We start from the raw sequence: 14,281 nt of genomic DNA on the forward strand, positions 1-14,281 counted from the left end.
ATTTCTGGTATGTACATTGTATCTGAATTTTTAGAAATTTCTGTTAATCTCCTCCACTCAAAACAGCCTTCTGGAAAATGGGGTCAATTTCACTAAATGACACTTCAGAGAACTCAAATTAGCTTACAACAAATCCTCTCACTGTCAATCTCCTTGGAAACCTAGAGGTGGCCAGGTCAGTACATTTTAGGTAAGTTCAGACAACACTACAACATGAGGAGCTGGCCAAGAGAGCAGCCAAGGTACCAGAAAAGTCTTACCTAGAGAAGCCATTTTCTTTCTCCTTTTTTATTTTTGCATCCCCAGAGGCTCTAACCTGAAAATAATAGTAACTGATTAGTACCTTGAAGAGGCTAAATTTGAAAAAGCCTCTTTCTTATTTGAGAACATTTGGCCTCAATTCTTGAAGCATCTTGGATTGCAGACTCACTCATTATTAGCAAAACTGAACAGGTGAAGCAAAGGTCTTGACATTTTCCTAAGACTGTTTTTTTTTATAGTTCAGGGTGAATTACCCAATTTACTGAGAAATGTTTCCCCTCAAAATGGCAGCTTTTTAACTTTTAAATGATGGCGGGTACCCCTTCCTCAATAAATATACTCTCTCTCAAGGATTTGTCCTTGGCAGTGCAGAGAAAATAAAAAACAGAACAAAACAAAATGCAACAGTCTGTTTCCTGCCTTCTCTGATTTAGGCAAAGTAAATTCACATTTCCCCTCCTTTTCCAGACACACTTGGTCTTTCAAAAATCTTCAGACATACAAAAGGATACACACACATATGTATGCACACATGCACACACACAAATATGGTATCTCTAGAATTAAAAAAAAATAGTATAGAGCTGCCTCCAGAAAGAGAAAGATAAAGGACAATGAGCAAGGGGGTGAAAGAAAGGTGTAATTTTCTTTTCTTTTCTTTTTTTAACTTACAACCCTGAGATTAAGACCTGCGCTGAGATCAAGAGTCAGATGCTTAACTGAGCCACCAAGGTGCCCTAAGGAAGGTGTCATTTTCATTACATTCCCTATTTCATATTGCCTGAATTTACCAAGTACCAAAATTACTTTTTTCCAAACAGAAACTAAAATAAAAACATTTTTTATTTTTATTTTATTTTTACTTAAATTAAAAAAATTTTTTTTAAGTTTTTATTGGGGCGCCTGGGTGGCTCAGTTGGTTAAGCCTCTGCCTTCGGTTCAGATCAGGATCTCAGGGTCCTGGGATCGAGCCCCGCATCGGGCTCTCTGCTCAGGAGGGAGCCTGTCCCCCCCCAACCCCCACGCCTACCTCTCTACCTACTTATGATCGCTCGCTCTCTGTCAAATAAATAAAAATAAAATCTTAAAAAAAAAAAATTTTTTTTTTAAATTTATGTAAGCAATCTCCACACCCAACAGGGGGCTCAAACGCATGACCCTAGATCAAGAATCACACAGGCCTGGGACGCCTGGGTGGCTCAGTCAGTTAAGCTGCTGCCTTCGGCTCGGGTCATGATCTCAGGGTCCTGGGATCGAGTCCCGTATCAGACTCCTTGCTCAGTGCGGAGCCTGCTTCTCTCTCTGCCTCTGCCTGCCACTTTGCCTGCTTGTGCTCTCTCTCTCTCTCTGACAAATAAATAAAATCTTAAAAAAAAAAAAAAAAAGAATCACACAGGTTCTTCTGACTGTGCCAGCCAGGTGCCCCAAAACAATTTTTTTTTTTTTTAAAGTCTATACACCATAACCCTTATTTGCAGCCAGATGAGCCTAGAGATTCTGAGAAGCTTATGCTAGTTATGCTAGAACCAAAAGCCACAAAAGCAATCACTGTTTTCACTCAGGAAGGACCATATTCAACAGAAGACAACATGGCACTAGACCTTCTCCCAAACCCAGAATTTTCCCCATGAAAGAACACAGGCATTTCCAGAAACCCTAGATTTTTAATTTATCCATTTGCCCTTTAAAGTAAGATAATAATGTGGATTAATCTGGTCCTGTGAAATTCAGTGGTAAAGGGCTTTGGTTTTTGTTGTTTAAGACTGAGACTGATGCTTAAGCTTCCTGACAAGATACTTTTCACTCAAAGGCCGTGGGATCTTACTGTGCAGTGAAGGTACTTTCATTACCTGCTTTTAAAGATAAAGAAAACAAAAAGTACAACCCCCATCTCTTCCTTCCCCACTGGAAAGTTCTGTACCTTTTCCTCCTTTCGTTTTTCCTTGTCTCTGTCTTTGTGTTTGTCTTTATGCTTTTCTGAACTTCCATCTTTGTGTTTGGTTTTCTCCTTCTCTTTGTGTTTCTTTTCAGAATCTTTATGTTCACTGTAAAAAAAAAAAAAAAAAAAAAAGAAAGAAAAAAAGGAAAGAAAGAAAAGAAAAGAAAAAAAAAGACACACAGAGTTAGCCCAGAGTAGGGACCACAAGGGTTTATTTCACAAGATCAACTCACAAGATAGCCTGAGATAACATGAAACCATGGAAACTTATGATGCCTTAAATAAACAGTCCTGACAGAAAGTTCAAGTAGACACTCTTGGCAACTGGACTTTCTCTTGTTTGATGTTTTTATTTTTTCGAAGGAGCAAAGGAACCAAATAGAGAAATGTAGTCATTCTAAACATACCAGGACTTTTTTTTTAAGTCACTAAGAATGTACAGCAAGCCTGCTGTTTCTACATTCTACAGGCAAAAACTACGACAGATGAGTGCTCCAAACTGAGCATTCAAATCTGATATGAGAAGGTAAAAACAATTCACCAAAAAAAAGAAAAAAAAAAGAAAAGAAAAGCATTTGGTGGCTCTGTGCAGTGAACAGCCCCAAAACACAGTAGATGCTTCCTGTTAGCTTTAAGTAGGAAAAGCTAGTCACTTCTTGATGGGGCTTAAAAACCCTGCTTGGTCCTTCCTTCACAATAAGAAAAGATCTAGCTAGAAACAAAGACATGTCCTCCTGCACTAAACATTTAAAAGCCTCTCTTCTAAAGGGGTTTGTGGACATACTGGTAAGCACCGTAAAGACACTGCTCCTCTGGAGAACGAAATATGACATAGAGAGCAAGAGCCATTGAAAGGGTTTATACCCTAGGATCTCGCTCCTGGAAATTTCTCTTTGGAAAATAACATTATAAATGATGTTCGATGTTTTCCATAACAAAAAACAAGTAAGAACAAACCAATGAAAACCAAGAAAGAAGATACAACTGTGGTAAGGAACAAAAGGGGGAATGTGTGATGTATCAAATTACACAGGCTTCCAATGAATTTTGTGAGCCCTATGAATATAGACAATGTTTATGGCTACACATGGAGAACAGGAATATCTAAAGGGACTGCAACTATATAAAAACACTGCATGAGGCAATAAGCAACACTTACAAACTATGGTTTAGGGTGGCAGAACACTGGAGGACTGTTTTCTTCTGTGCACTGGGCAGGCAGTTTAGGAACCCTGTTTACTGCACCAACTGATATAATCCAGAAGTTAACAAAAGGGACTTGAATTCAAGTACTATGAACTGGGGAGCTCACCCCAGACGCAAGACAGCTGGCAGCAACCCCAGCTGACAGAGACAGTCATATAGTAAGCATTGGTTCCTGCCTTTCCCGCCACCAGAGACTGCAATTTCCCATCTGTCACATTTAGCCTTCAGCCCAGAAAAAGTAGGTATTACCAGCAATGAGCTCATAAGACTATGTCTATCCCACAGAGTTAGTTCTAAAGAAATTTCGCCAGAACACTTGGGTACACCGAAGGCCAAAAAGGGAGAATAAAATGATGGCAACCAGTTAGGTGAGAGCCATAGGACCTAGATCAGAAAAGCATCTTGTGACATACATCTTTACACGCAAGAGCCTCAACTCAAAATTGGTATTTGGGTAATAAATAACCAGAAGCAGGAAGACATCCCTTCGAATGGGTTAACAATAATGTATAATAATGTATAATAATAATAACATATGTGAAAACACCAAGCACAATGCTTTCTTATTAAAGTGGGAGTTTTTCTTACTTTTTGTGTGGGGAAGTGTGTATCCCTAAGTACTGTGGATATAATTGTTCCAAACTGTGTAGATGAACATGAATTCCTCTTACAATTAATGTTTAAAAAGCTCTAAAACTACAGTGCTTGTATAATGGAATAGGAAGCTCACATACTTTGCTGGTAATAGGATTTCATACATGTAAGCTATGATCTCATATATGTAAACTCCTGAAGAATCCATTGCAATCTTGGCAACTTAACTGTTTCACCAGCCATTCTGAAGCTGGAGAGCTTAATGAGAACTGGAAGTAGAGTGCTAACAAGCTGGGAGCCATTTTTGTACAAAGTACAGGATTTTTTGGTAAAACATTGCATTTCGGTAAAAACAGACTACAAGAACACACACAATGGAGAGTGACATCATAACTGTGCTGAGAACAAGAAGCCTGGTGGGAAAATTGGTGACCATGTTGCCTCCATGTACACTGGAACTAGGCGTAGCCCTCATGAGTTCAAAGTCTGTTCATGGAGAAACGTGTTGCTTCACTGCGTGGCACAACTAAATAACAACATGATGACAGCAACACAAAGGGAGAAGTACATAAACAAGAGAAAGTGGTCATTGTTTTCTTTCCATCTGACAAGTTCCTGGATCTTCCTAAACCTGTAGTCCTGTTTCTTCTAGTCCCCCTGTCCTCCTTGCTTGGAGCTTTCACATATTATTCCATTCAATCCTCACAACATTCCTGTGAGGAAGACTTTATTCTCCTCTTAGACTGATTTAGAAACAGTGGTTCAGGGGCGCCTGGGTGGCTCAGTGGGTTAGGTCCTCTGCCTTTGGCTCAGGTCATGATCCCAGGGTCCTGGGATTGGGCCCCGCATTGGACTCTCTGCTCGGCGGGGGGCCTGCTTCCCCCACCCCCACGCCTGCCTCTCTGCCTACTTGTGATCTCTGTCTGTCAAATAAATAAATAAAATCTTTTTAAAAATTAAAAAAAAAAAAAAAAAAGAAACTGTGGTTCAAGGTCTAATTCAAAGTTATAATGTTAGAAAGGCTAGTTGAGATTTGGATTTAACTCGGTATTTCCACCTCTAAGTTCAGAGTACTTTCTGCTAAATCAGTATCATCACATGTCCGTGAAATTGATACCTACCACTTAAAGTAGATTATGGTTTTAGAGACAAATGCATGGCCAGTGTGAGACTTGATATATAAGGTCAAAACTTTATTTTACCATCTAGAAACTTTCTAGGACAGAGATCTCGGATATCTTAAGTGATAAAACCTTTGGGATAGCTGCTCCTTATTTTGTCCTCCCATGAAACTATACATAGTTGATTCAGGAATCTGAGTTTAGGAATGCTCGCTCTTCCTCTGTGTTCTACCTTCCCCCACTCTCTTTCTCAATGAAAGCAATTCCTAGGGACAATTCGTAGAAAGAACATTAGTCTGCTTCACTAGCAACTGGCTTTCTGGCCTTCCAGGGCACCCACCTGTTAAGTGTATACACAGCTCTCCAGTTCACAGTTTGCTGTTCATTATCACATGGAACAGAGATCGGGAGAAGTCAGCAAATGACAAACCTATCAGACGGTACCCAGGCCACCCCCAGGAAAATGCAAAAAGTCAATAATACTTTCTCTGCCTACTAACCAGAGAGAAATCTATTCAGGAAATTCAAAGTTCCTGCTAGAGTAGTAACCTTTTTATAGGTCATAATTAATCAAAGACCAGAATGAGATGGAACTATCAACGTGTCTTTCCAAAGGAAACCACTCTATTCCTAACTGTTTAGATATAAGAGAGCAGGTATGAGTTTCTATATACCAAGGGAGCTCAGACAATTCAAGACTGAGGACATCTTGTGGTACAAGGCATCCCATTATAGACTTAAAAATTTGGGTTTATGGAGTCCTGAACATGGTACTAACAGGTCTACTTGTCAAATGTGATCCTGTCCCTGCCTCCAGAAACAGATCACAGAGTACTGCGAGTCCTACCCCCTCATCCATAATTCCCATTGCGGCAGGAGGGCTGGCAAAGAGCAAGAACCAGTGTCATATTTTCCTAGGAAATCTACCTGAAGTAAGTAGCAAACGCATTTGGGGGACAAAGTCCTATGATAGCGAAGCATGTCTAAGGCTGTGCACCACTGGAAGGTTAGAGGCAGGATTTGGCCAGTGGTAGAAAATGAAGCCAAGGAGAAGAATCAATGAAACAAGATGGGATTGGGAGGGAGACAAACCATAAGTGACTCTTAATCTCACAAAATAAACTGAGGGTTGCTGGGGGGAGGGGGGCTGGGAGAAGGGGGGTGGGGTTATGGACATTGGGGAGGGTATATGCTTTGGTGAGTGCTGTGAAGTGTGTAAACCTGGTGATTCACAGACCTGTACCCCTGGGGATAAAAATATATGTTTATAAAAAATAAAAAATTAAAAAAAAAAAGAAAAGAAAAGAAAGCCAACCTGGGATCAGTTAGATTGACTAATCCTCATTCAGGATTTCCTAACATGTATCTCTTTTTCCAAAAGGCTTAAAACTAGTTTTGACTTTCATGGTGGCTTGAAGAACACCTTATCTTTTCCACTGATAATGAGTTGACAGAAGGTCTGACCAATGTAGGAGTTCGCATGTTGACTGTTTTAAGAGATGTTACTCTTTTCCTTATATTGATCCTGCTACTTTTCCATACATAATAGACACAATATGTCAAAGTCATAAACTAAGCTTCAGTACAACTGAAGGCTACAATACGCCAGTTCAGAGGCAGTGCACAGATCACTGAAGCACGCACTAGAAAAACTTCAGTGGGGCGACAGGGGACAATAAACCAAAAGAAAGGCTACTACTGACCACAGTAAGAAACCCAAATATCTGAAGAAAAAATACATTTTGGGGTGCCTGGGTGGCTCAGTTAGTCAAGCATCTGCCTTCAGCTCAGGTTATGATCTCAGAGTCCTGGGATCAAGCCCAGCATCACACTCCCTGGGCTCTGCAGGGAATTGGCTTCTCCCTCTCCCCTCCTCCACTCTCTCACTCATGCTCAAATAAAATCTTAAAAGAAAAAAAGAAAAAAGAAGAAATACATTTTAAGAATGAGTGTAGTCTGGGGTACAGTGAAGGTCAAAATACACATAGTAGCTAGCATTCCTAGAACCTCTGTAATGGTCATATTTTTGGATGAAATATGAATTTCACTGGTAGAACTCAGGGAGAGAAAACACCAATTATTGGCCAGGTTCAGAAGCTGACTCCTTGGCTCAGGACTCATGTCTCTCTGGGAATAAGATCCACCACACTAGCAAAACCTGGACAAGCAAAAGTCAATGCCAAAGAGAACAAATGGAAAGATTCAAAGCCACATCTTCAGAGTGTTCATGCTTGTCTTATGTTTCAATTAGCTAAATTCCACTAAGGAAAAATGTAACCTACACTATTTTTAAAATGATAGGTTTAGTGAAACCTCTGGTCTTTGACTTCTGCTGAGGTTGAGCCAACAAAGAAGACTGATCAGGGTTCCTGTAAAACACTGAGACAGAGGTGTAGAAGTAGGGAGATAGCAGTAGGAAGCTAGGAGGAAAAAGTATTTTCCTGTTGGCCCAGGAAGGCACCTGCTACCCCTCTAGGGGAACAACAACATAACTGTGTCTCATTCTGGGAAACTAGGATTTTGGCTGTGGGAAACTATTTAAATCTATTTAAGAAAACAAAAAAAGTCTGTCCTCTATCACCAATAAAAATATTTAACAGATATTTGAAGAGGATAAGGGGCCACACACTCTTCTAAACAGTTTAAATCACCATGACAAAACTCTGAGGTTAAGTATTAGTACTCAATTTTACAGATGTGGAAACTGAAACAGAAAGGTTAAGTAACTCATCCAAAAAAACACCTCTAATGAGAGGTAACAAGGATTTAAACTCAGGCAACCCAGTTCCAGAATCATGCACTTGACCATTCAGTTACAGGACTTCTCAACAAAACAAAAAAGAAACACTGCCAGAGAGATAGGATATTGCTTCCTATCTTCTGAGAAAAAGACTTAGCCACTAACTGCTAAGAGAATAAACATGTCCTGCTACAGGCCCACTCCTAAGGGCAGCAGAGCACAGCGGGGTGCAAACCCATGGAATCATAGGGAATTCCTATGAAGAGCCTCAAGAGCTTCCAGGCTATGGAGGGAGGAGATATTCACAGCCCTTTCAAGGAAACCAGGCAGTTACGGCTTAAGTAACATTTGCTAAATTAAAAATTCTAGGTAAATTCCAAAGTTGTCTCTGGAAAGCAGCGGTCAGTTCCTGAAAGGCTCTAAGAAATGAAGGTTTCCTAATGCACATCATCAATTACAAGTTACTAAACAAAATCATAAGAATTATGAAAACTTTGAGTGAAATGGAATTTTAGAAATTATGTATAGACCCCTCATGCATTTGGTGGCTAAGTCCTCTATCTCCCTTTCTCAATTATTTTTTTTTAAAAGATTATTTATTTATTTATTTGACAGGCAGAGATTGCAAGTAGGCAGAGAGGCAGGCAGAGAGAGAGGAGGAAGCAGGCTCCCTGCGGAGCAGAGAGCCCGACATGGGGCTCGATCCCAGGATCCTGGGATCATGACCTGAGCCGAAGGCAGAGGCTTTAACCCACTGAGCTACCCAGGTGCCCCTCTCAACTATTTTCAATGGCTTCTTGCTCCCTTCAGATTCAAGTCCCAACTTTGTGAAATAACACTTAATATTTGCCACAAGCTGCTTTTTTGGGCCCCATTTTCTATCCCACCTTCTGTTAACCCGGGTTCCACGTAACTGGATTCTTCCCAGAAGAAAGTACATTACGGAGTGTCCATGTTTTTGTAATGGTTTCCCACTGTCTGGATGCCATCTTTCTAGCCATTACCTTCCCTTGTCAAGATCTTTTTAAAATAGATATATACATTCTTTGACAGGGAGAGATCACAAGTAGACAAAGAGGCAGGCAGAGAGAGGGGGAAAGCAGACTTACCACTGAGCAGAGAGCCCGATGCGGGGTTCTATCCCAGGACCCTGAGATCATGACCTGAGCTGAAGGCAGAGGCCCAACCCACTGAACCACCCAGGCGACCCCTTGTCAAGATCTTAACTATGTTTCAGTGGCTAGCTCACTCATAGTTCTACCATGAACTTTAAAAAAATAAAATAAAATAAAGAAAGATTATAGTTCATTATAATACAGCTCGATATAACTGAAAACTAGGGTTCCAAACTGGATGTTATCAATAATTAACTACTAAATTAGATTCCAAGATTACCAAAATTAACAAAGATTACCAAAATTAAATTAGATTCAAAGATTACCAAAATTATCTGGATGATACTCTACCAGGATTTATGGTAATCACCACCACACCATCATGTCAATTATTTAGTATGTTACTGTTTCCAAAGAGCTTTCATCTGCAGAATTCCAATGAATTCTCCCCAACAAACCTAAAAGCTTGACCAGATCAATACTGCTATCAACACTTGACCAAAAACAGAAAACAAGACCCAGAAGTTAAAACAGCTTCAATTAGGACACACAACTAGTAAAATGTAGGACGCCATTAGTAAATGATAGAACCTGGCCTCTCGACTTCTATTTTTGTGTGCTTTTCACTGTATCATACTGGGTCCCCCGTGAATGGTGATGGTACTTCAGTTTCCTTCTTTCTAAACCACCAAACTTCTCTACCTACTCAGGTTAACTGTCCACTTCTCCCCCCAGACACGTAGATACAGGAATATGCAGATAAATTAAGGGCTTTGGCAAACAGTTCACAGATTAGGGAGCAAAAATGTCTTTTAAATTTGATTCTGTTAAGAAAAACTTCCCCTGAGAACTGGTTGCTTAATTCCAGTGCCTAGGATCTTACATTCTCTCAATTCTAATTCAGGTAGAATTTGGAGCTCAGAAAGCAGAAACCAAAAGCATCCTTATCCTCAGATGTTTCTCGCATTTACTGTACAGATTAGCACTGCCAACATGGCTGGAAAAGCACTTCCCTTACTATTTCACAGCAGTGCTTTTCTGTCTTCCCTGGCTTTCCACACATTTGTCACTCCAGCCTGAGTGCCAGGCTTACAATTGGCAAGAGACACACAGTCAAAAACTAGCAGGAGGGGTAGGGGTGGGGGGACCTAGCAGGAAGAACCTTTTCACATATGAAGTCCTTTATTTCTAAAACCACCCCCCCACAACTGCTTTTAATAATGTTGTTTATATAAGGTCTAGTATTGAAGATAATTTATGACTAAAGATGCAACTTTCAACAAAAGTATCTGGTGCGATCCTATAAGCAGTGATTCTTAAGCATCTAGAAAGAATATTCCCTTTGTTTCTTTTGGGAGGATTTATATATTTTTTAAAAGGACCTGAAGCGCTAAATGTTAATGCCACCAGAAAGAAGCAATGTCAGAGACAAATAATAGAAGAAATTATTTTTATTTAACTTTGGCATAAATTCTTCCTGCAATATTATAGGCCAAAAAGGCAATAGTTGGAGATGGGGTTTTCGCAGGATCATAACTTAATGAGATTAATACCTTTATTGATAAAATCTTCAGGGACTTGGGGCCCATAGAGAAAGAGGCAGTGCCTGAAAGGATCTGGCATTTTAAAATCTGAGATGCCAACTACATGCATATAAGAAGGCGGTGCTTGTATTTACACAGTTTAGCTACACAACAAACCCTCCTTAGGAAAGATCCTTTTCTTTTACTGAAAGGAATAATGCAGTGGAGAAAAAAAAAAACCCAGAGGCCCTGGTTGCTCATCCTTGCTCTGCTAATACACCATCATGTGACTTTGGGCATGTCAACTCAGACTCCCGACCACAGAAAGAGATAAGATGGAACTATCTTTTAATAACCTCTCCCTTATTTTGTACCTTAAGTAAGAACAATATAGGAGAAAGTATATGAGTAAGATGGAATCTCTTGAGGGATCTGGGTCCTAAATGAGAAATGATTGATGCTAATATCCAGCAGAAGAGGAAAGACACAGAAACACTTTAGTATAAAACCTGTTTTCTTGTAATAGCAACAAAATCATGCCAAATTTATTAGCAAATACTGGAATAAAATGGATATAATAAAATGAAGCATTTTTTTTAAAAGATTTTATTTGAGAGAGAGGGAGAGAGTGTTCATGAGTGTGGGGAGAGGGAGATGCAGAAGCAGACTCCCTCTGAGCAGGGAGCCGGGCACAGTGCTTGATTCTGGCACTCTGGCATCATGCCCTGAGTCAATGGCACATGCATATGCATAACTGACTGAGCTAACCAGGTGCCCCTAAAATTAAGCATTTTTGAAGACAACACGTTAAACCTTAAATATCCTGGGCTCCTCAGAGGTGATCTAAACAATCGTCCAAGTTTCTTTAATCTGCTGCTACAGAAGGAAAATGAAGAAGCCCAAAACTAATAGAAAGATCAGAAGTCACGTAAAAAAGGAACACAGTGTACAGATTTACTGAAATACAGATATGTAACCAATACACTAGCTTTGTTGCAAAGAGGTAATGTGTCAGCAGAGATCAAAACAGGAAGTATTTAAAAGTCTGTTTACAACGCATCATCTGGTTAAACTGTCTTAAACTTATATGTGAATTAAGATTCAGGGCTAGACTTAGTCATGTGTAAACAGCAACCCAGGCCAGGTTTTTCCAATGCCTCTTGGCAAACAGACCCTTATTTCTTAAGTATTTTGATTAGAAATGAAGAAAATATTAAAAGGCACAAAATTGTGTTAGAACAAATTCCTGAATTTGCCTATGCCATCATTTTAGGGAAGTATGTTTGATAGAGAGGTACAAAATACCACCTCCTCGTATTTGTGAAACAATTCAAAGTTGAAGAGCTTTTGTATTTCTTGACTACCCTAGATTCCCCCCCTGAAGCATGTAATAATATGCAGGACCTGAAAAGTTAAGTTGAGAAAGGTCAGGTAACCTAATCAAGTCATATGGACCCTAAGCTGAAGCACCAGGATGAGGCTTTCTTCTAGACAAACTACAATGGACTTTTCAAGAAAAATGACACCAAAACCATATTCTTTTTTTTTTTTTTTCCTTTTTACAGATTTTATTTATTTGTCAGAGAGAGAGAGAGAGAGAACGCGAGCGCACGCACACAAGCAGGCAGGGTGACAGGCAGAGGTAGAGAAAGCAGCAGGCTCCCTGGCAAGCAAGGAGCCCGATGTGGGACTTGATCCCAGGACTCTGGGATCATGACTTGAGCTAAAGGCAGCGGCTTAACTGACTGAACCACCCAGGTGTCCCATACAGTCTTTATTTTTTAAAAAAGGAGATTTTGGTAAAGCAGAGAGGGCCAAACTGATGTACCAAAGCCTTTTATGCCACTTCTACTTAATCTTTTCTCCCACAACGATAAATTTTGGTTGGTGAAATCAGATGTGGCAGAGAAAAAGGGATCAATCTTTAAATGTTGATGTTTAAATATTAACCTGTATTTTTTAAAAGTTTTTTTTGGGATGGATTCATGGTAACACAGAAATCAGCGTTTCTTTATATTAGCATTCTCCTCGGGTGATGAAGTTTTTCATTGTCAAAGACTGCCTCATTTTTTGGTACTTCACATCAGCCAGCACAGCATAAACATGGAGACAGAATAAAAATATGTTTGACATGATCCAACAATTCCACTCCAAAGTATTTATCCGAAGAATCGAAAGCAGGGACTCAAATACTTGTAACACCCATGTTCACAGCGTTACTCACTATAGTCAAAAGATGGAAACAACCTACACATCCGTCAACATGGGAAAGAGATTTTTAACTGTGGTGTAGACACACAATAGGAATATTACTCAGCCATAAAAGAGGAATGGAATCCTGATATGAGACAATTATGGATAAACTGTAATAATATTAAATTAAGGGAAATAAGCCAGACACAAAAAGGATAAATATTTTGTGATTCCCACTAATATGAGGTACTAGGATAGGTAAATTCATAGACAGAAAATAGACTAGAAGGTGCCAAGGGATGGGTGCGTGAGAGGAAAACGGGAAGCTATCATTTAATGGGTTCGGGATGATGAAAAATTTCTGGAAATGGACACTGGTGATGGTTGTACAATACTGTGAACATACTTAAAGTCATTTCAAAATGGCAAAACAAAACAACAAAACCCCTGGCAAAACACATTATACATATTTTACCAAAAAGTAAAAACTTGTTTGAAAAATGGGATGGCCAAGGGGAACAATCCTGTAGAAGATTAAGACTATGTGAAAAGAAGAGAGAAGATGGTAACTGATGTACCCATCGGTCATGCACTCACTGATTTAATACATATAGATGAGTTAAGTGCCAGCTATCTGCCAGATACTATACTAAGCCTTGAGAATGTAAAACAAATCAAACAGACATCAACTCTGCTCTCAGAGACCTTAAAAGTCTAATGAGGAACACAGAGAAGTAAAGAGACAATCACAACACCAATGTAACTTGGCAATTACTATGATAAGAACATGTTCAAGGTACCAGAGAACACAAAGAAGTGGCACTCCGTATGAAGGGGTGGGCTGAAAGGATGCCTGAAAGAAGTAAAGTCTAAGCTTCAACAAAAAGGACAGTAAGTGGGCAACAGAGAACTCCAGAACCAGCATGTTTAAAGGCCTATGGGTGTCAGAAAACATGTTGTGTTTGAGGAACTGAGAAGTTCCACCAGACTGGATATGGAATATGAGAGAAGGGGCAAACGGCAAGAGAGGTAGCAGAGACAGCCAAAGACAGAGGACTGCTATATGCACTGGAAGGAGGAGATGAGAAAGGTGGTCAGAAAGGTGGAAAAGAAGAGAGGCATGAAAGGCAAGTGAAGTGGTCTTAAAGGAGGGCTGGACTCAGAATATGGAGTATGTAGGCAAATGTGCCAAGTGCCAAAGATCTGTATTCTGCTGTTGTTGCATGGAATACTCTATGAATTTCAATCAAATCAAGTTAGTTGGTGATGTTCAAGTCTTCTACCTCATAATGATTTTCTCTCTGCTTATACTATCAACTGAGAAAGAGGCAGTAATATTTGACTATAAATATAAACAGTCTATTCCTCTGTAGTTCTTTCAGTTTACTTCATGTATTTTAAGGCTCTAATATTAGTATATAAACCTGCATAATTGTTATGTCCTTCCAACTGGTTCTTTTTTATCTTTATGAAATGAACTTCTTTATTCTTGGCAATATTCTTTGCTCTCAAATCTACTTTGGTCGATATCAATATGGGCTAAACAACTATAAACTGGAGAAGATACATAGGAACTGAGACTGAATTCA

At 39.6% G+C, this 14,281-nt stretch overlaps 1 protein-coding gene across 1 annotated transcript in view; it reads right to left on the bottom strand.

The window, feature by feature from the left end:
• TOP1 (DNA topoisomerase I) overlaps positions 1-14,281 on the bottom strand; it is a 96,367-nt gene that overhangs the window by 46,362 nt on the left and 35,724 nt on the right. The window contains exons 4-5 of the mRNA XM_032350668.1: positions 2,183-2,306; positions 261-316 (exon numbers count right to left, since the gene is read on the bottom strand). Coding sequence (XP_032206559.1) covers positions 261-316; positions 2,183-2,306 — 180 coding nt within the window. The remainder of the gene's footprint in view (positions 1-260; positions 317-2,182; positions 2,307-14,281) is intronic.

The sequence above is a fragment of the Mustela erminea genome, chromosome 7, assembly GCF_009829155.1.
Source record: "Mustela erminea isolate mMusErm1 chromosome 7, mMusErm1.Pri, whole genome shotgun sequence".
NCBI classification, from domain to species: Eukaryota; Metazoa; Chordata; class Mammalia; order Carnivora; family Mustelidae; genus Mustela; species Mustela erminea.